The sequence below is a fragment of the Eretmochelys imbricata genome, chromosome 13 (assembly GCF_965152235.1).
Source record: "Eretmochelys imbricata isolate rEreImb1 chromosome 13, rEreImb1.hap1, whole genome shotgun sequence".
NCBI lineage: Eukaryota > Metazoa > Chordata > Testudines > Cheloniidae > Eretmochelys > Eretmochelys imbricata.
The window spans coordinates 8,982,087-9,005,764 of NC_135584.1; the positions used below are offsets into that span (position 1 = coordinate 8,982,087).

The 23,678-nt window shown below is 41.1% G+C and overlaps 1 protein-coding gene across 2 annotated transcripts in view; it reads right to left on the reverse strand.

The window, feature by feature from the left end:
- Window positions 1–23,678, reverse strand: part of CDH4 (cadherin 4) — a 661,031-nt gene that overhangs the window by 130,595 nt on the left and 506,758 nt on the right. For both annotated transcript variants that reach the window (XM_077831875.1, XM_077831874.1), the window contains 2 exons: window positions 14,915–15,070; window positions 4,668–4,812 (listed from right to left, as the gene is read on the reverse strand). In XM_077831875.1, the coding sequence (XP_077688001.1) occupies window positions 4,668–4,812; window positions 14,915–15,070 (301 nt within the window). The remainder of the gene's footprint in view (window positions 1–4,667; window positions 4,813–14,914; window positions 15,071–23,678) is intronic.

Genomic DNA, 23,678 nt, shown 5'->3' on the forward strand with positions numbered 1-23,678 from the left:
ACATTTAGATTTTGTCAAAACACAACATTCTGATCACACTGAAATTAAACTTTTGCCACAATTCCATTTCATGGGAAATTTCAATTTTTTGTTTTGTTTTCATTCTCTTTTCGGGGGGGGAATTCAAAATCACAGAATTTCCCATGAAATGGAAAATCCAATTCGCAGCCAACATTACTCACAAAATATTCCTGGGATCCCTCAATCCTGTACAAGCACTGCTGTAAAACTCTAGTAGCTACAGTTTGTGTCGGGCTGTAACTGGTAAAAATATTTGCAAGAGGATTCTGCGAAGCATGGCAAGAAGTAGAAGAAAAAGAATTTTTTCCCCTGGCTATTACCCAATAAGCTAGTTTGCCCTGGTTCACAGAAATAAGCTTTCAAGGTACAAGAGAATTCTTGCAGCACGTACTACATTCAGAAAAGCAGCTATGCAATCCATACAGCTTTATCAGCTCTTGAAAGGAAAGTTCTACAGTTATGAGGGAACTAGAACTTTGCTGATTAAGGCTGCCGGAGGGGCCAGGGGAATTTCAGCGCTAGCTTTCAGCAGCATTTTTTAAACTTAGCTGTGTTCTTCATACAGAGGCAAAGTTCAAAGAAGCAGAACATTATTCAATGTGAGTAAAACATGGACTTTTAAGATACACTTTCAAACAGTGGTGCATTAAATCAAAACCAACTTGAGTGTCTGTGTGTGGTGGGGGGGAGCTGATTCTGTGGGGAAAAATGTCACACAACTAACTATTCATGTTGTGTTTGTTTGGAAGGCCCTGCATTTGAAAAACTAAAGGGTTCATCTGCATACCCTTATACTAAATAAACTAGAAACAGCAAGGAAGAATTTATTTCAGAGTATCAAAGAAGGGGAAAGAGATACATTTCAATACAGCATTTAGCACACATTTGGGGATTGTACAAGGACCAGAGAGTGACACCCCTGTTCATACTGAGTAGTACCTTACTCTGCAAGGGGTAATCCCATTAATTTCAAAGGGACTACTCCTGGCATATGGTACTATTCAATTTAAGGAGAGCACAATCTTACTCAAGAATAATAATAGATTAATAATACATGAGCTCAGGTCAGCATTCCTGTCCAGGTCTGATTTCAGTGGTGGCTTGCACCCCTCAGACAGTACATTCTCTGGAAACCTGGGCAGTCTGTTGGATTCTGAATGCCAGGCATTCCATTAAGGCCCATTTACCAAAAAGGAGTTCGGACCCTCTTTGACTAAATCTCTCCATCCTTCTACCAGCCTTCTCCTGCCTCTCGGTCGGTCTAGATGGCCAAGGAAGGCTATTTCTATGTTTGAAGGAAGTGAATCCATATTAAACCTGGGGTGACACACTGGGAAGCTAGGTAGACAGAGTGAACTAGCCACATCACACACTTGTAGCTCACCCACCCATCTGCATTCCCATCATCTTGAAGCTCAACACCTTCTTTTGGATCCTTGGCACCGAACTCTTTAGGCCATCTTTTAACTGGACCCCCACCACTCACAGCAAAGGCCAGGCACAGTTTGCAGTTCCTGGGCTCTCCTGACCATCAGGAATCTTCCCTTCTGCTGTCTCCCCAGGGGCAGTAGCCCCGCAAAAGGTGACAGGGAGTAAGCAAAATACTCGCTCCTCTTCACTCTGCTCACTGGAGCTTTGCTGGCTGCTAAGAAGGGAGCATGCTGCACGTGGCAACCCCGTGTATGCTGCAGCATCTTCTTGAGGCACAATCCCTTCTGCAGCTCCTCCTGAGCTGGGGCAGGTCCACTCTGCCCCTTACCCAGAGATGTGCTGTAACGGCACAACTGAGTTCCTTGTTTTTCACTTCAGAGCTGATCCGCTCTAGTGATCCTGTTAATCAGCCTCACAGGGGCTTTCCCTTGTATCTCAAGGTCATTGTGCTCTGCTCAGCTGCATATATTTGATGATCTCTGGGAGATTTCCATGGGTCAGATCTTGAGCTCTTTACAAATTTTCATTTGGGCAAAATTTCCACTCAGTTCAACAGGACTTTGGCCCCTGGTAGTGGTTGCTATTAAAGTCAATGTTTATCGAGGGTACTACAGTTACTTTCCTAAGTTAAAATACATGAACATACCTGTGGCATTCCTCTATAATGTGGTAACTGAAAAAATATAGTCTTTTCAATATTGACCACTGTACATGGACACACAGCAAGTGTCAGAAAGAGTAATCAAGGGGCTAGTCAGAGATGAATAGTCAAAGTCCCGAGAAAGAGTTCAATAGGAGTGAAATGTGCCTTTTATGGCAATGAATGCTGATCTGCTATATCACAGAGGACTTTTTTTCAGCTTGCTTGAAGCAGAACTGTGTGTGTCTATACATATAATGCACTGCTGAATCAATAGTGAACATATTTTGCCTTTTGTTTTCTGTAGGAATATTTGTTATATCTTTCATTTGTCAATTGTTGTGATGAATAATTAGGAATCCTGGCTTCAAGTTTTTTTCCATTGTACGGAGACCTAGTGTAGTACCCTCTTATTACTATAATTTCCTGAAATAACTTGAGTGAAAAAGGATGTTTCCAAGTCTCTGGGAGCGTCATGTTTAGCTAAATATGCTGTGTACGTCATTTTAGTTATATATGTCGCCAAAAAAACCAGTGATGCCCTGGTTTGAAATGGGTGAGGAGTGCACAGGTTGCACAACCTAACTCTACGACCTCTCCGTTATTATCGCAAAGACATAACCTCACAATTATTGACACGTTTCGCAGAAAGAGGGCATCAGACACCCAAGTCCCCAGACGGGTTTACAGAGGCAACGAACAGAAATTCAATGATTATAAACCTTTAAAAGAATACTGATTAAACAAGAAAGGAGGGGAAACAAATACATCAAAGGCAAATGTAATTGCTTTTGAATAAAACAGATTGCTTCCCATTTACCTGCCTTAAAGGCAGGCACACTGGTCTGGGATGCAGAATACCAAAAATCAGTGGTATAACCAGAGGCACAAGTATTTTGTAGTCCTATTCTGATTTAATGGCTTATAGGCTTATCTGGATTTCAAACAAGAAAGGACTGCAATTTACTCCTTTCATCATCCTAATGAGCAGAGCTAGTTGAACATTTGGGAACACTTTCAATATTGATTTGTTTTAGAATAAGATGTGGGAAGTCTGATTTGTTATGGAAATGTCATGAGCATCATGGCTTATTTCAATCAGCATTTTTCAGATCTTGATAACTTGTACGTGGAAGCCCCAATGTGGCCTTAGTGTAAAGGGGGAAAAAAACCTCTGTGAAAGAGTCATTAGAATGATCGGTTCAGTTTCTTTACAGCCCAACTCTGAGGATCAGAATCTGGATGAGAACTTTGAAGCTTTGGTGCATCTCTACCTCAAACATACCAAGCGGGAAGCTATGTAATGTTCTTTCCTCAAGAAATAATGTCACACTTTGTCCCCACTACATGTCACCACAAGAGCCATTCTTCACACTGCTGAAAGACAATCAATCAGGATTGCAATTCACCTTGTTAAAAATAGTGGCCTCAAGAGACTTCTCTATGACAACTCCCTCAGGCAGCAGAGAAGTAATGATAAATGTTTGCTGACACAAACCAAAAGCCATGTGATGTTTAACCCTTCTACCTGTAAACAACTGAAAATAAATTTATTCGGGGGCGGGGGGGGGGGGAGGGAATCTCATTAAGGCTTTAGGAGCTTTGTATTTTATAGCAGTTTACCTAAAACTAGTGGCAATAGTTTTCACAACACAATCTCCACTTCTTCATTAGATAATGAATGCATTCATATTAGTTATATTCAGCAATAAGCTAAAGCAAACCATTTACCATATTCTAAACCGACAATTTATGCTTTACCCCCAATAATGAATTAATAGTATATTTGGAAGAGAAATGTTAAAAAAGGCTAAATCTTTCCAAAGACTTTTAAAATGTGCTTATGCTCGCACCATTATCTCAACTGTATGCACAAATTAGGCACTCACTGACTTTGCATGAGAATTTGCACACTTAACTTTTTGAAAACCTGGTCTCAGATCTCTGCATAATTCATGATAGGCAGAAAAAACATAGCACGAGATCAGACACCATGAAGTCAGTGGGAACCTTGTAATTTACTACAATAATTTTTGGATCAGGTCCCATATGAGTAAGTTGTTTTTCCACAACTTGGGACACAGACTTTACTGGACTCTGAGTGGATGGAAAATACTGATCTTAAAAATGACTGGATTACTTTTCAGTCAGATAGATATACAGTATTTCAAACATACAGTCAGGTAAAAGTCAAGATCATTGCAGGGTTTGCTTTTCTTATTAGGAGTCTGTCATTATTACTGTACTGATTACATGTTGCTGTAGAACTCTATACATGTAACAAACATTCGAGACAGGCAACACCTGGTTTGATTTTACAAAGCTTCAGCAGTTGCTTTTGCAAACAAAACTTCCAAGTAGTGTGATTTGGATGCAGCTGCCATTCTATCCAAGTCTACACCTACTCCCCTTCAACGTTTATGGTAGTTCAGCTAAACTGTTCAAGTTTTCACCAATCTTTTACAAAAAATAACAATCTCTGAGCATCAAGAGGAGTCATGGAACATGTGATCAAACCAACTTGTGCTTTATATTTGAAGCCTTAGGCTTATCATAAGAGCTCTTCCAACTCTACCTGGTTTAGATCCTTCATCAACAGATCCATTATAGACTTGGTTTATAAACTCAGGCCTGTTGTCATTCATATCAATCACATAGATGTAGAGGTCAATAGGGTTTTCCACCTTGTTTCCATTCATATCCACTGCATGAGCCCTCAGCTGGAAATAAACACAATGGAAGCATGATGTCAGTGACAGAATTCGCTGGATGAAAGATGGAGTTGACTTCAGCATTTATATTCTTTCCAAAAATTAAACTATAGGTATGTCAGTTTTCCAGTAGAAACCAGATATCTGGTTTTCATCTAGGTGCTGCAGGATACATAATGTTTCACAACAGGGCCCAATATTAAAAATCATTTTAAAATAATAATAGTAAATAGAAACACAAATAATTTTATCAGCTAAAAGAAACATTTTCTCCACGACTAACAAATCACTACATTAAAGTAAAGTAGTAATTGTTACTTGGCAATCTCCAAAGACTAAGTTTGCTTACTGTTATTAATGCCACGAGTTTATTTTGCACTAGTCACAAGAACTTCAGCAATGTACCATGGAATCTCACATTGCTTTGTGGTCACAGTGACATGTGGTAATTAGTAAGTGAAGAGATCTCATAATTGTTGATACTATTGTTATTATTATTTGTATTCTGTAGCACCTAAGAGCACTAGTCATGTAGAGCAACCATTGTCCTAGGCGCCATACAAACTCAGAACAAAAAGATGGTCCCTGCCCAATGTTTATTCAATTCCTCCAAAGGGGAGACCCATGTATAGTTAAGAATGGGAAACCTGTCTCAACATTAACTACCGCATCAGTGATGCAACATTATAATAGCCAGCACTGTACCGCTGAGTTCTCAGTTAAAATGGCACTGGGACTCCATCTTATTAGGAATAACTATTGATAATAATGCTGGAAATCGAGACCATCTGTTTTCAGAATAAAAGGGACAGATACAGCATGTCAAAATGAGTAATTAATAAAACAACGCAATCAACAATAGTCTGGAACAATCAGTAATCAGGTGAGAAAAAATGGATAGCTCCTTCATTATATGGAACAGATGGCTGCACTACATGGGTCGTGTGCTGAAGGTATTTATCGAAGCTGGCTCGGGAGGAGGACTGGATATGAAAGTCTTGTATTGTGCCTGACTTAAGTTGGCCAATGGGGAGACATCTGGCTCTGGGAGAGCATTGCAGCTTTAATTTTGTCACTTTCCCTCATTTCAGTACCAGTGAGCACTGTTGAATCCCTGCACTGACATAAAAATCAGGGACAGTGTTCAAAACCTCAGGGGCAGATTCTGAAATATTGATGAATGAAGAATGAAAACGCCACATAAAAGGAGTTTGGTGAAACTGCTGTCTAGAGAAACAGGACTGTCACTTTAAGACCGATACTCAAGTAGGCTTGCCCAATGGGCCCTTAGTGAATTCCTCCTATTATACCACCTGCTATGATGCTTTTCCCTACCAGATTCCTAATGTATAATGGCCTAGATTTTTCAGATGTGCTGGTATCTCCAGGTCCCATTCACTTCAATTGAAGTGGCAGATGCTCTAAAATTCAGGCCCATTGTATCAAAGAACGTATGCGGCTCTGATACATAGCATGTAAGGGTGCTAATTGTATTAATATTGATTTCAGTCTTTTCCTTTTGCCGAGACTATGATTGATGGGATTTTACTCCTTTGTGTAGGTTTTCCAAGAAGGTTTAACAAATATAATCACGCTATATTTGATAGGCTGGACTGAGATTTAATCCAGGGAAGAGAGCAAACTGCCACACAGACTGAGGGCGGACATTTAAAAAAAAAAAAGAAAAAAAAGGTTAAAAAAATCACATTTTTTTAAATATTAAAAAGGCTGACTTCATTTTTAATACAGACTCTCTCATTTGTGTTTCCTGATTCTTAGTGCTCTTAATATTTGCATTTCATGCCTACGTCTAAACTGCTCTGACTTGTATCAGCAGAGCTATCCTTCATTATGTCAGATGTAGCAATTCAATAACTTTTACAAGTCAAAGGTCAGATTGTCTTTGAAAAAAAGTAATTCTGAGCTAAAATTAAAGTTATCATCTTCAAACTGAAGCCTCACTGGACTCCTTCTTGCTGCATTTTCAGGAGCGGAAACGGCTCTATTCAGAGATAAAGCAGAGTGCAAAGCCGATATCTTTCTCTTTCAGATCTGGCTCCCCATCCCCACCAAATTTTAATTACATTTGATAGCTCTTGTTTGAAATCTCCAGGAATAAGTCATTTCTCAGCACTGCACGTCTATCTGCTTGTCACACACATATGCCCGTGAACATATGCATACGTTACTGATTCACTCAAGAAAAAAATTCAATAAGCAAGACGGTAGTTATCTCACTAAACCTGCAGAGACACACACACATGAGGCTCCCCTGCTCCATGGTAACATCAGCATTACAGCCTCAAACCTGAATTCTGAAGGTGAGAACAGTACTTGAGAGTATGGACAGCTGAGCTAAGGCTTGCCCCCCCCCCGTCCCCCACCATGGATTGAATTGGGTGAGACGCACCCTTTGATTTAACATACAATCCAAACACAGAGCACTGCAGTCTCAATGCTGATCCCCCGCTGCAGCCCTCCGGTTTGCATGGGTGACTGGGTGCCCTCACAGCTCCCCTTCTATGGAGTTACTGCCTCCTTTCTGACCATTTTTCCTTCTCTCTCCCCCTCCCTTTTGTCTGTTTTCCTTGTCCTTTCTTGTATATTTTATTTATTCTTTCAGTGCTCTTTTGGTTGTTCTCATCTGGCAATGACCTTCCTCCATATCCTCTCACTCTTTTGTACGCTGTATGCTCCTTACCTGGGGGTCAGGACTATCTGCTAGTGTCAACTACAGTTGACATGAACTCCATGGGCTGCTGTCTGAGTCTATAACAATGCACAACAAGAGTCACTCCTGGGGCTGGCTACATTAGAGTTCTTTGCAGGAGCAGGGAGGGAAGGCAGGTGGCTTTCAAGGGGTCACCTGCGGCTTTGAGGCATGTTTAAAGGAAGGACAGGGTAGAGCAGATATTCAGGAGCTTTCCTTTCCCTCTTCAACCTTCTCTTCTGTCCTGCAATCCCTCCCACCCTCCACCCTTGAACTAGTGTGGAGCTCTCAAACTGGGAAAAAAAACAGATATACCACATCATCATGAAGCCCAGCACATTTTATATTTTCTTGCTCCACAAGTATATATGACTGTGACTTATTTATTCAGTATGCATGATTTAGTCTCACACAGTGCTCAGCAGGCAGGGCAGCAATCAAGTTCCATCTGCTACACGATGGATGTTGTGATAAGACAACGGATGGGATTAGAAGTTGATACACTTAAGTGCTTTTTCATGGTATGTGAGCTGTTCACAGGGGGCAGGGCATAGAAGATGACAAAACAACTGTCATGTTTACTTCTGACAACTGGAAAGGAGCATGCTCATATTGAGGAAAGGACTAAAGTCTTCTGGAACTGGAGAAACCACTGTTTGAAAGGCCAGTTACCACAGCCTTGGGTAGAAGAGAAGTCAGAACACACAAACACATTTAAATGGGAGACCATCAGATGGAATTTAAATTGGGTGCTTGGAGAGGTATTTAGTAACTGTTTAATAAAGCTGACATTAAAACATTAAAGTTGTCGCAAAGTAGAGAGCATGATCTTGGCTGCAGGTTAGAGAAAGAATAAATAGGATCAATGGAAAATGTTGGAATCCAACAACCATTGTATAGGATTCATAAATGTAAATAAAGTCTAGCTAGTGGTCCAGATCCTCTGCTGGTGGAAGTAGTTATAGTTCCGTTTTGTACCAGCCAAAGAGCCGGCCAGTCCCCTTGAACAAATATTTTTAAAAGTAGGACAGTCTTCATTAACATACTTAGGCAGCAGCTACCACTGGTTTCTGTGTTTTTTCTACAGACAATTTCTAGAGCAAATGTAGCTGTTGGCATACAAATGCTTCAGCATCATGATTATTGATGACACAGGAGGCTGGTGCTATCTGAAGGTAGTTAGTCAAAGTCAACAGTGAAATGTGTTAAATATAAATACTACTTCTGCACTAATACTGAGAATACATATGTATATTAATTGTAAGTGACAGATCTTTTTAAAAAATTGGGCATACAATTCTGTGCCTAATTTGCACACACTTTATCATGATTAAACATGTAAATCAAGTTATTATGGCACAAATGACCAGAATTACACATAAGCTTTTGTAAACGTGGTTCAAAATATTATTGCAATTAGTACTAGTTTCTCTGGGTCAAATTCCTTGTTTCTAATTGTCTTTGTCTACCAGAGACAGGTGGGTGAGGTAATATCTTTTATTAGACCAACTTCTGTTGGTGCAAGGAGACAAGCTTTGGAGCTACACAGACCCAAAGAAGAGCTCTGTGTAAGATTGCAAGTTTGTTTTTTTCGCCAATAGAAGTTGGTCCAATAAAAGATATTCTCTCATCCTTGTCTCTCTAATATCCTGGGACCAATAGGACTACAACACCGCAAATAATTTTTGTCTCCCCCACAGTCTAAACGATTCCCATCTCAGCCTGTAACCAATCTCCCCTTGTCCAGACACCTCTGACTGATATTTAATAAAAGTGTTAATGGAAGCAAAGTGCTGGTTGGGACTATTCCAAGCTATATCTGTATTTAAAAACAGGCATATAAATGAAGCATGTTAATTGAATATCATTGCCTGACGGCTAAATATTAGATTTTATGGTGATGGTGTTTTGTTAACAAAGCTTGAAGATATATGAGAGACCAACCAGACTGCAGCTTGATAGGAAGTTCTGGCACCTGAAATAATCAGAAAAGCACCAGGAGGCACTGATTTGTCCATGAGTGTAAGCAGAGAGTCATCACCTACAACACCGAGAGCTCATGGGAACTCAGGCTGATAAGGGCGAGGGAAGTGATCCATGTTAAACACTGATATCTGCTGAAAGTTAGTTGGCACTGTTTAAAAACTGAGACACAGAGACATCTGTGTAACAGAGAAAGTACTGCTACAATGAGTCAGAGCCTTGGAAAATCCATCCCTCTGATGCTCAAGAGAAATATTAAAAGCTGACAAGCGAGTTCTGCTTCAGAACTACCAAAATAATTAAAAATTGATATGATTCCTCTCAGAAAAAAGGTGGGCTTCATCAGGCAAATGCTTCCTAATGTGGAGAATTAAAAGAGGAGTGCTTTAGGAAGAGCAATCTTGATGCAATCAGAATTATACAAAAGAAAGTATACATGGAAAACGTGCGAGTTAATGAAACAGAACTCTGGCATGTGTCCTCCCTAATTCTCAGGAAGATTTTTTGTATTGGCTTTTAGGTTATTTAGAAATAAAATAAACATGGACAGCATGTGATACCAACAGAGATGCCAAAAAGATTTAGGTCTGTGTGGGGCTGTAAAGAAATGGAGCTGCGTAGATCATACATAGGCATCACAGCTGAACTGCTAGCCTGTGGCACACAGAAGATGACTCAATAGGTTACATGCTAAAAACGCAGGGGCCAGATCTTTACCTGGTGTAGTTCCACTTATCTCAAGTGGATTTATACCAGCTGAAAATCTGGCCCCAGGACTCTATTAGGTGAGCTAAGAAGAATCTTCATTAGGTATTAATACCTAGAGATGAACGGAGATATAAAATTCAGATCCAAACCTGAATCTGGATCCAAATTTTCCCAAAGTTCACATGTCTGGATCTGAGGTCAGGCCTGTTTCTAGTAATATTGGTGCTTATTGGCAGGACCCTCAGCTATGGTAAATTGGCATAAGCTCAATCAACTTCATTGGACCCAACGAGAAGCCAGCCATTGATGCCAGGAGGGGCAAAAGGAACCAAAGCAGGGACTGCTGTATTGTAGGGGAGGAGGAAAAATGGGGCACAGCCAGCATCACTCCGCCCCCAGCATCTCTTTGGTCCCAGAACTGTGCACTGCACCAAGCACAGTGGAGTCCTCGCTCATGACTGGGGCTCCTAGGAACTACAATAATAAATAAATAAATAATGGAGCTATACTGATTAACACCAGCTAAAGATCGGACCTCTGTCTAGTTATGTCCCATATAGGGAAGTCTTGCACATAAGCACCTGGTGCCCTTTCTTTCTTCCTATAACTCTGGAACATTGGCCTCCCCACAGTGTTTTGGGTTACCACTTTATATAAAGGGACATTTATAAAGTCCAATCAGTCAAAAGTTGTTTGTAACCATGGCTTGTAATTATCTATAAACACCTTCTACTGATGTGCTTACAGCCATTTAAAATATAGAATCATAGAACCATGGGATTAGAAGGGACCAAATTTCATCGAGTCTACCCCATGCTAAAATGCAGGATTTGTTGTGTCATATACTACTGCCGCCTGTAATGGGCTTATTATATCTATTAATCATTTATTAACCCTTAATTTGGCTGTAGCTGTTTGTTTATGCCTATGTCTCTTGTCTTCCAGAAAAGAGACTCCCATGAATGAGATTAAAAGTTCTCATTGATTCCAGGTGTTAGAAATTGAAGTTGTTTTTTGGGAAGTGATACCAGCCACCACACAGCAGCCTTTTCCAAGCTTTCCTGAAATTTCTGATCTAAATATACTTATAGGATACATTTGGGTCACATAAATCATTATTATGGGAAACTAAGTCATTTTTTTTTGGGCTCAGAGCGTCTTGTACTTGACATCATAATGGCTCCATCAAAGGGGTTAATTTGTGAATTATAACAGCTGAACTGTTATAATGACCCAGCAGCTCTGAAAAAATATCGAACACTGGAGCGACATAGAGCCTTTTTCAAAATAATCCTCTTCATATTTTCATGGGCACAGCAGGCAAAATAATTGTTGTTCACAGAGGATAAAATAATTTTGCTTAGGATTCTTTTTTGCCCAGGGAAAATTTATCTTTCCATCCAACTTAAGCGGTAATCTATTTTCTTTATCCCTCTACTCTTGCACAGAAGCATTGTCACACTGGTTAACTGGACACCTGATAAAGCTAACAAAGTGTGCGTCTCTGACAGAGCAGTTAGGAATAGGATAGTGGTGGAAGTAGTCCATACCATTGCATTGTCAGTATGGCATCTCCAGCAATGACTATTATGATACCAAAGAATGTGTTCAATGTTGATACAAAGCAATCTATGAAACAACTTTTTGTAGCCACTGTAGAAAAGAGCGAATGGACAGATGCAGGAAGTACTGAAGTTTTGTGCAGCTGGCGTGCAAAGAGTAATATAATTTTTTTATCAGTTTGTGTGACTGTATTTATTATTTGCTTCTACTTTGTGACTGTAATTGTGCTGTAGAATATAATACAGAGACCAATTACACTGCACACAGAACATTTTGTGAGCCAGTAGAGTCTACGGAAGCATCTCTTGGTGTTACTAATATTTATTAATTCCCTTGTATTTACTATTAGTCTATCTACCTACTTAAGATCTTCTATGATCTCCTCACTGTACTGTCTGTGTCTGAACACCTCCAGACGATTTACAATGAAAAATGACTAATTGTTACTGCATGTCCAACTTCAGTAACGAGTGATGACTCGGTAACTTCCTCTGACACCCTAATGTTGATATTGGTTTCTCACATTCTTTTAGGCCTGGTCTATATAGAAACTTGACCAGCTCTCAGTTAAACCACTGCTACACTATCAAGTTAAACTGGCTAAACTACATCACTCAGGACTGTGAAAAAATTTCACACTTGTGTGATGCAGTTAAACTGACCTAAGCCCCAGTGTGGATATCACTAGGTCGAGGGAAGAATTCTTCTGTTGACTTAGCTAGTGCCTCTTGGAGAGATAGATTTACTGCAGTGATAGAAAACCTTCTCTTGCTGTAGGGTCTGTCCTACAGCTGTGCCACAGTAGTTTTCTCATGAAGATATGCCCTAAAACAGTGTAACGTTGTGTGCGGACACTACATCAGTTTAAAGCAGGCTCAGGTTATGTCTTCACTAGAAACGCTATAGTGACCTGGTGGCAGTGCTGTACGCTGCAGAGATACAAGGGATTCTTCAGAGAGGAGGTAACTAGATTGACAGAAGATGTTTACAATGGGGCTTAGGTTGGTTTTACCACATCACAAACAGCATGAAAGTTTTCACAGCCCTAGGCGATGTACTTCAGCTGACTTAACTTTTTAGTGTAGACCAGCCCAGGGGTGGCAGGTTTGTAGAAATTTTGGTGGTGCCCAGAATGCCCAGAGGCCCCCCCCCAAACTTCATTCCCTACCTGCCTAAGGCTCTGCAAGGGAGTTTGGATCAGGGGAGGAGGTCTGAGGTACAGGCCCTGGGCTGGGGCAGGGGATTGGGGTGTAGGATGGTTAAGAGGTTGGGCTCTGGGATAGCGTTTGGGTGCAGGCTCCAGGCTGGGGCAGGGGTGGGTGTGTAGGAGGGGGTAAGGGGTGCAGGCTTTGGGATGGAGTTTGGGTGCAGGCTCTTGGAGGGAGTTTGGGGGTTGGAGGGGGTGTGTGGGAAAGGGCTGGGGTGTAGGCTCCGGGAGGGGGTGGAGTGGGGTGCGGCACATACGGGGAGGGGCTGCCCCTCACCATAGCCTCACTGGGGGTTGGGGATGGGGCTGCCCCATGCCCAGCGTTGGGCAGGATTGGTGGCTGCAGGGGATGCGGATCACAGGGTCAAACACTCACCAAAGCCCCAGCAGCTGCTCAGGTGAGTGAGGTCCACTCCAGTTGGCACCTGCCGGAAGCCCCCTTGGCGTCTCCTCCTGGTGGGTGCAGGGGGAGGTGAGGGCTGCCAAGCATGCGTGTGCCTCCTCCCTCTCCTCCTGAGGTGCAGCCAGCTGCCTCAGCCTGCTGCCAGCGCTGCTCTTGTGCTGTGCTGTAGCCTTAGGCAGCAGTTGCAGCTGGTGCCGGCAGTGCAGGCAGGCGAGGGAGAGCCGCGCTGCTTTCATTCAGGCAGGGATGCTCCAGGGCTCGGGGGAGGATGCTCCGGGGCTCGGGGGAGGTGTGCGGGGGTGGGGGGGGCGGGGCGGGGGGTGAGTCAGGGGCCAGGGAAGAGACCCAGCTCCAAACATTGGTGGAGCCGGACCCTGAGCCCTGAATATTCCTGGAGTCCGGGCACCATAGGCCCATACAACTTGCCGCCCCGGACCAGCCCTTACATTGGCTAAACTTAACCCTGGTGTACACTTAGAACTTAGGTCAATGTAACTAGGTAGCTCCAGGGTGTGAAAAATCCACACCTGTACGCCATAGCTATGCTGACCTACCACCTGGTGTAGACACAGCTAGATTGATGGAAGAATGCTTTGACCTAGCTACCATCACTCGGGGAGGTGGAGTTCCTACAGTGATAGGAAAAACCCGTCTGTTGCTGTAGTCTGTGTCTACACTACCATGCTACTGTGGCAATAGCTATGCTGCCTATTTAACAAGGGCCAACCAATGTAAAGCACATTTAAAACAACATGGAGAGTCTACACATAAAGGATATGTCTACTCTAGAGCTGGAAGGTGTAAATTCTAGCTCAAGAAGACATATCCATGTCAGTCAAACCAATGTGCTAAAAACTGAAGTGTAGCAGTGGCGAGTGGTGTGAGGAGATCGCTGCTTTAAGAATGATGCTATCCAAGATGCTAGGCATGTACTTGGGGAAGTTAACCCCTCACGCCACTACAGCAACGTTTCTAATTTTAGCATGCTAGTTTGATCACAGCTAGTGCAGGTCTGGCTCCTTGAACTTACACCTTCTAGCTCCCATGTAGACATATACAAAATGTACCTATTTAACTAAATCAATGCAGAATTGCACCTTTAGTGAAAACCATGCAAATCTGTTATGAAAACAATGCCTTAGTCCTTTTCTCAGTCACAGGGAAAAGAGTTGATCTGTGTAAAATATGTGATCAATAAATCCTGAGCTGGGCAACACTCGCATGCTTTCTCATTTCCTCATAAACTGGAAATGCAAACCTGGGCCCTACTTCTGAGAAGACAAGTTGGGTCCACAGTTCTACATCTAAATTGCACAAAACATTCAGTGATGACGTGAAACCTGCTGAAATCTAGCAGTTTTGAGTGTTTTACTTTGACTTTGTGAGTTCAGACCCCAAACTCAGGGAAGGACCCAAATCTGTATGTCTATTCTAGCCACAAAGTCCTTTTGCACTATTCTAGTGCAGAGGAGCTGTGGATTAGGGGGATACATGTACAATGCATAAAGAAGAAAAAAAAAGATATTTTCATACTTACATGGTAGGAAGCTCTTTCTTCTCTGTCCATTGGACGTGTCACATACATTCTGCCAGACACGGGATCAATGCTGAAGACTTCCATAGGTGGCTGGTCAGCTCCTACTCCAGTGATGCTGTATCTGATATGGATCTCACTGTCCTTATCAGAACGAATCTGTATAAATAATTAAAGATAACAATCAGTAAGCTATGGACAATGAGTTGGTGACATTGATATTCAAATACCTTTACCTGCTATATAGTTAGGAGGACATTAAGGCCCAATCTTGCAAGCCTTCTATATGCAACGTTGTTAACTCTGATAGGTGATCTGCATGCTAAGGCCTGGAACTAGGTTGCAGAAAAAAAGATCTTTCATAAACTTTCAACTCATTTTTTTCCACTTTTGTTTACAATGATCCTTTGGAACTCAGAAAGCAGAACCCTCTGACATTCTGGCCCTGATTCTCAGAAGTGCATCCATTTGCATGCACAATTTATGCAACTGTAATTAAATTATGCATGCAAATAATTAGGGCTGGGATTTTTTTTTTAAAGGAGTCTAATGGAGTTGGGCACCTAATTCCCTCAGGTTTCCTTGAAAAATCTTAGCCTAGAATTTTAACAGGCTGACTGGGCATACAGACCCTAAGTTTTCAAAAGCAACTAGTGATTATAGGTACCTTAATTTGGGGGCATCTAAACTGAGACACCTCAAAGGGGGCTTGACTTTCACAAAGTGCCAAAATCCAGCCCCTTTTAGGTGTTTGGAGCTGGGCATCTGTTAATCACTAGACACCCACTAATCACTTTTGACAATTCTCTGTAATCACCAGGACTGCATTTTCAACCAGTCTAAATGTGTATGTAAACACACATATGTTATTCTAAAAACAGAAGCCTTTATTTCATTCCTAATACAAGCTTGTTGGCTTGTTAATGTGGGGTTACTAATGCCTGATGGACTGCTAGCTTTACATTTGAACGTCTTCTTAGGGAAAAAAGCATTGCTTTTAAAGCCCATTCCTCCCAGCCTCCTTCCCACCTTGAGAAACAAACAAAAAAAAAATCAAATATGGCATGAAGAATGACATGAACTTTGGAAACAGATAAAAGGAAATAAAAAGGCAGGCTAAGATGTTACCCTAGCAACCTTGATTGTATTGCTTTAAATCTGAAGGTAATTTCTAGATCAGCCATTTAAAAGAAGTTCTTGTAATGTCAGGGCTATTTCTGAAGGAAAATGCAAGGTACAAATAAACAAACTACCACCTCCCACACTGTGAAAAACTGTCTTACATGCGTCAACGTGAAAAACAGGGGGTTTTTTTCTAGCCAGGTTTATGAATGCAATAAATTAATGGGAACATCATATAAATCCATTTTTATAGAGGAGTGTACATTAGTATCTCAGATATGGCAGAGCATTTTCTGAAAGGTCTGCACACTCTGGAATACTACGGTGCATGCAGGAGGCACAAATAACTGAATTAAAAGAAGTTCCATTCTAGGTGAGCAAAGGTAGTTTCTGAAGGGGAGATGAGGGTTTGTTTATCAGATTGAAGAAATTGGGAGGAGGGGGCTACTATTTTGAAACCCTCCATACATGACCAATATAGATGCACGTACTTCTTCCCATGGATTTCTTTCCTTTGCATTAAGGAGAGTTAAACTTTCTGTAAGTAAGTCACTGCAGATCCAGGAAATGAAATGCACCACGAGATACATAGGAATTATCCAGCTGCATTAAGGAAATCTAGGAGATAATTATACTACATTGAGCAAAACAAATACACTTTGTTACATCTTGCAAACATTTGGAAATCACTCAAAAGTTGTGGTGAATCACTTACCTGAACTTACTTCCCAGTAAGAAAACAAAAAATACTTGGTTTTCGAGAGAAATTATCTATGGGGAAGTGGTCACAAAGACTGAGGACAATGAGACATACATAGTATGGCTTGCCACTACTGAGGTATTCCTTGTACAAAAGCACATTAATTTTGTATCAGAACATGTAATTTTAACATTTAATGAGATTTTTAAAAAAAGAATACTTTAAAAAAGAGAATACTTCCTATCTGGAATATTCTGACCATTCCCAGCGTGTAATCTAGTAAATCTTTTTGATCTATTAAGACTTATGTGAATACAATATAAGCTTTGCTTGTCAGAATAGTTACTGAACCAGTTTACCATATTAAAAAAAGAATCACCGTTTCAGGGAATTTCCTAGATGAGGAAAGAGCAGCTTTATATCTTATTTATATCTGGTAAATGAGAAAAACGCAACACATGCTTATGATAATACTATGAGTGAAGACTACACACATGCATGCCATTCATTTATCTTACATTTATAATGATGATGAGAATTATGCTGTTTTTTATTTACAGGACAGATGGTGAAAGGTTAAATTTATTAACATATTTAAAATGTTATTACTGTAGCACCCAGAGGTTCCCAGGATCCTCAACTTTCAACAGTGCTAGGCACTGTATCAGTATGTATGAAGACCTGGTTAAAGTGACGTGTGCATTAAATTAACTTCTGATGTTTGGTGATTGTTGTAATGGATTCATTCTTTATAAAAGGGTTTTCACTCTCCACAAACACATGGGAAGGAATTTAGCCTTTGGGATTGTTAACCACATGAAGAAATGCACTTTCAATGGGGAGTTCATTGGATTCAGAATCAGGACAAACATTATAATTCTGTATATCTAGGTTCTGACATGGCTCTCCTCAGCTTATCCTGAGCGCCTCACAAACACTAGTGGAGTTTTCCTCATACCATCCCAGTGAGGTACAGAAATATTATCTACATTTTACAGATGAGGAACTGAGGCCCAGAGAGATTGAGTGACATGACCAAGGCCATAAAGGAAGCCCGTGACAGAGTCAGGAGACCTGGTTCAGTTCCTGAGTCCCAATCAGACCTCCCTGTTGGCTTAATGAGACGTGTCATTCAGTAAGCTGCAGCATGTTGTAGGTTCAAGCTCTGCTGAGCCAACCAAAATAATGTCCAATAATTTAAATTAATTCCCAAATCATATCTGGAAAGAGTTTGAGTCTGATTCTGCTCTCCCATTTACACTATAATAAATCTGGAATAACTGCAGATCAAAGGAATGACACAGATGTAAAACCAATGTCAGTAAAAACAGAAATAACTCTTTCCCCTTTAAAGATTCTGACATAATGGCCAAAATACATGTATGATGTAAACCTTGATATAAAATTCACGTAGTTCTGTCATCAGATCTGATTTTATGGTTTCTAGCATTGCTGAATTTTAATGGACTTTCCCTTTCACATGCTAAGTATCCTTCATGTCACATTTTTTAGGCAAAAATCTTTAGGGACATAAACCTCCATCAAGATTTAATATCCAGCTATATTGTTCCAATAAGTTTTACTACTGGGTGAGATTTCAATTTAAGAGCTTGTTCAAGGTAACAGACTTTATACGTCTGTTTTGTTTCTACTGAACATATCCTTGTAGTCTTAATATTCCTAATTCCTGTCCTGGGTCTTGCAGTTACTAACCTTCTCACCTTACAGGGTGACACAGTGCTGCTCTCTGACAGGAGAGAAAAGGAACAGGGGGCTGTTGAGAACTGTATAGTTGGCAATTCAGGGGACCCCAATAGCTAGTGAATTACCCAATCATGTATAATCCAAGATACCATGTAACGACACACAACTGTATTTCACTCAGCAGAGCTGCTGTGAAATATATGATATCACGAAATGATATGAAGTTAATGTGGACTTATTTTGTCATTGTATAATATTTGCTACTGGATACAAAATGAGTCATTTACAGGTCACAGGGAAGGTGTACCCAGCTCGGGATGTATTTGGGCAAAGCAAAATGACCAAGTTATCCTCTGTTTCAGTTTCTACTAACAAACTGAAAAATATGATAGATCATCCCACAAAACTCAAGGTAAAAAATGAAACTGTAACAATAATATTTGCATAACTCCCGGATAGTTGAATCTGATTTTCTGTTTTACACAGCACTCCATAATTATTAATGGCCATGTAGAACAGTGTCAATGCTAAACAAATCTCTTTCATTTTTAAGCTCTTGGCTATTTTGCCCATTAAAAGGACCAAATGGAAAATAATTGAAGGCTATATTCTCTCATGTATTCCAAGTGTTGCATGGAAGCCAAGAAATGCAAACATATTCAAATCCTTTAAATTAGCACACTTAAGAGTAAATTTAAGCATTCTAAGTTTGGCTCATTAAATTTAGTGGCAATATTTTAATTCGGCTACATCTTATTGCTCATTGAGACTCCTACTAAGGTTTTTTTTTATTAAACTGAATTTGCAGTATGTTTAAGAATCATTCATGTAAACATTCTCAGCTATAATTTCAATATCTCTTTACAAATCAGTAAAACAGCAGATTTCTAACACTGCCTCTCCAATCATATTATTGCCTGTTGACTTTTAATCATATTTGATTTCGGGAAGCATGGTCAAAAGTAAAATGGACAGAGAATAACTATGTGAGAGATATGTGGAGAACCATTGGGTTAAAATAATATTTATAAAACTTCTGTCCTCTATTCGTACATCTTCCAGTGACCTCAAACTGCCACCCAGGCAGGGAGGGAGACACTGGAAAGAAAGAAAAAAAACTGCAGTTGTCTTCTGAGGAATTTGTCTTTGCTGGGACTTGAAAAAAGGACCTTCAGATCTGAAAGAAAAAGTGCTACCATACCTGAGCTAAAGGAGAATTCCCACTAACTACTGCAGAAGTAGTTTTAGAGGTAGCACTCAGGCCTTCAGTCTCTAGAACATAAAACTATTATCATATGTAGTGTGTTCCCAGCTTCCTGTAATGACAGTCTACAAACAAGCTGACTGGGAGGGGACCTTTACCCCTTTCAACTGGGCTGACAAACAGAGAAAGGTTGGAAATACCAAATAGAGTTGAGTTATTGATTTCTTCTGTCTCTCTATGTAGCTACTGTCAACATTTCTAAGGAAGAGCTCAAAACACTTAACCCCCCCCCGCCCACAAAAACCTAACTGTGGAGGTCTTGTCCATTAGCCTGGTGTTCCCTTAGCCCTAGTGGCCTGATGCCTCTCATGTGAGGTTGAATCCTCTGGAAACTCTTGCCTGTAAGATTTTTTTAAATTGATTTAGTTCAATGCAAAGGAGAGTAAAAATATTATACTGGAGGCCTTTGGGGGTTAAGAACCTCTTTTGCCTGCATTAAAACCTCTGCTTTTACATCTGACTCATATGATCTGTGTATGTGAAAACACTAAAATACAAAGTAGTAAACCTCATGGTGGCTTTCAAGCAACTACAGGTACTCTCTGTAAGTGCCAGCAATCTAATCATAAATCTGCTTGGCCTCCAAGCTGACACTTACCAGTAGAAGTCCGTTTCCTCCACACTGACCCTCTGGATAGGGTGGCAAAGAAAATTTACTAAATTTTGGAATTGCATCTGAGCTTCTAATGTTTTCAGGTTCTTTGGCTTCTGCCAATATCTCGTCAACTCAGCCTCCCAGCAGGCCAGTTTCTGATCATGAGCATGAGCAAGAGCCTGTGTGGATGTACGTCCCTTGATTTCCACCCCTCCTGATTATTCTTTTTATCTATGTCTTTCCCTCCAGGTTTTTCTGGATTGTTTATTTAGGTTTTGTCTTTCTCCCCTGTGTGTGATATAGGGGAAGATGCAACACCAAGCAGAAGGGAAAAGGGAGCATCTAAACTAGGCTTAATAAAGTGACCTTAATGTGTTATTGAAAATCTGCTTTTCCAATACAATCATGAGAGATATTTCAAGGCCACGAGACTTTGCAAAGTGGCAATACTAATTGCACTGGCTATCAGCTGCAGTTTAACTTTTGCTGTAATACCGTTTGCAACTGTAGAGCACTTGTGTTTTAGCATGAGTTAGCAGTCTGGATGCTGCAGGACTAAGTGACTGTTGAACTCATATAGCATCTAAGCTTGCTGTACTCTTATCTACTGGTGCCAGAGTTTAGAGTGGAGACAGGGACCTGCAATGGCTGACAGTTGATGCTATTGCCATCAGGTCTCTTTTTCTTTACTGGTGAAGATTCAATATACTGTAATTTGCTGCATGGTCTTCATGATTAGCTAATTAAGCGACCTTCATTACTTGTTATTATGAAGGTCAAAAAGCTAATGCATCTGTAACAGGAAGTGGCCAAAGCTAATGGGTCTTCTACATGTAATCTTAATTGATACAGAGGAGTAGTTTCTAAAACACTATGAATGGTCTCCAGTTCTTTTGCAATAGATTTAGTTTTCAAATTGAAAACCTGTACCACATTGTGGAAACTGAAAAATACAGAGGGTTGGAGGGAGGGCAAATGGATAGAAAAACGAACATTACTGAAAGATCTAGAACATATAGTTGCATGTTACCAATATTTTTTTACCACAGCAAGAATTTAGATACCCAAACCTGCCAATCCCACCTTTACTAGTCTGAGCTCTCATCGTGAGAGTTACTAGGGCACATAGTCCCTGGTGATGTAATTGGGGCACCTCCAATGGAGGAACAGCCATTTCCAGGTGCAGAGAACTTGGCCCTTTCTTAAGCTACTGGGGCTATTCCATTTAGTTTGGGCTCCCTTCATGCAAGATCCCAGGGCTCCTTACTAAATGATGGGGGCCTGGAGACTCCATCCTTTTAATTAGTGCCATCTTGCATGATGGAAGTTCAAACAAAATGAAATTGCTCTGGTAGCTCAAGAAAGAGCGCTAGTAACTGTCATGATGGGAAGGTCACTGGTCTGCATGCTACAGGAGGACATTTTCCTTAATCTATTAATAAAGGACTGCAATCTGACATCCTTCTTAATAATTCAGTCCTGCAGCCCTTCCTCAAGCAGCTAGTCAGTGACAGCTATGCATGAGTGAGGACTAAGTAAAAACCAAGCAAGAATATTGGGATTTTGCCTGAAGTCTTTTCAAAGTGTACCCTTGTGGGTCCATCCACGAGCCTTCCATTAGCTTCCATCACAAAGCCAATGTAGGAAAGAGAGAGACCAGCACTCTCCTGGGTGTGGTACTATGTGAAGAATAAGAGCACTTGTTACAGGAGGTTAGAAGAATTAGCAAATATCAACCTTAACAAGGTTAACTATATCACTGTAACTAACAAGGCCAGTCCTCAGCTAAAGTAAATCAGTATAGTTCTGTTGGCTTCCACGGAATTACACCAATTCACTCCAGCTGAGGATCTGGTCCAAGCACTTTAAAAAAATAAAATCTAACGGCATATCACATCAGCGAGGAAAGAACAGTCTTTGTACAACCAGCATACAGGCATTTCAACTCAAGTAGCATTCCTCTTCGTATCACAGTGTGGGGGCAGCGAAAAGGTAAACATTAAGAAACCGACACTGCTGTATCTTCATGAAGGGAAGTTTTTTCCACTCTCATGGGATATAATTTGTCTTGGTGTGACCTTTACTTTCATAATAAGCTATATCTTTTCCCCGTTGCCTAGCTCTCCTGACCTTAAATAGCAGTGCATTTCAATTCACACTGTACTATGCCTACAGATATTACTGGTCACACATAGTGGGATTAGAGACACTACCCTCAGCCTTAAATGAAACCTTTAAACCTGTTTACAAGCAGCTAACAATGTATAACACTAGAAACAATAATAAAACTCTAAATTTCGGGCTTCAAAATCTGCCTAGATTAATTTTTGGGATATTACTTTGTGGATGTTGGAAGGGCAGGGATTAGGAATTTTGTCACTGTATCGGTACCCTCATCCCTAAGTGATCTTTTACACTGAACATTGTATTAAGTTTCTAATGATCCCAGCTATATAACAAGATACTTTCCTCCTATAGCATATATTACATCGTGTAGAATATATGGAAAAGTGCTTTCATTCATCAGCAAAGGGATGAGCTAAACTTGAAATGGCTGAAAGTGTAATTCTTCTTAAAAGAAAATATCTATCATAAGGACAATATTAAAGGGCATTGTAGCGAGGCAGTCACTCTGCTCTGGCCCTGAAAGGGTTAAAAGCCAGCCTTGGGAGAGGACTGGGGCTGAGAGCCAATAGGAAAAGGCTGGGAGGCAGCCAATCAGGGCCAGGCTGGGCTGATAAAAGAGCTGCTGGGCAAAAAGGTGAACAATCTCTCTCTAGCTTTAGAAAGAGACCCACTCCAGCCTTGGAGTGGGAAGGACCTAGCTGCCTGGGAATGGAGGATACCTGACACAGAGCTGTGCTGGGGAAAGGCAAGAGGTCCTCCAGCCTGGCAACTCCCCTGGCTGAGACCATGTTTAAGGCCTAAAGAGGTAGTGGGGCTGAGGAGGTGCAGCCCAGAGTTAGGCAGAGGCAGCTGATCCAACCTCCTTACCAATGATGAGTGGCCATTACAGACTGCAGTTTGCCCAAGAGAAAGGGGGCTAGATGACTATTGGCAGTAGCCACTGAGGCAAGGTGGGCATAGGGGCAGGGGGTTCCCCATGGAAGTGTTGGGTGGACTGCAGTGGGCAGAACCCCAAGGTAAAGGGCACAGGGGCCCACGAGGGACATGGGGGGGGCCTGAGGCAGGAGCAACACCAGTCAGCAGGAGGTGCTCTGGGGCTGGAAAAAAGCTACCTCCTGAGGCAACCAGCAGGAGGTGATGCGGTGGTGAGTCAGCAATCTGCTACAGGCATTAATGCATGTTTAAATCCTCCCTGTTTTATTTTTCAGTGGTGTAGTTTCTGAGAGATGGCTGTGATCCCAGTGTCCTTTTATGG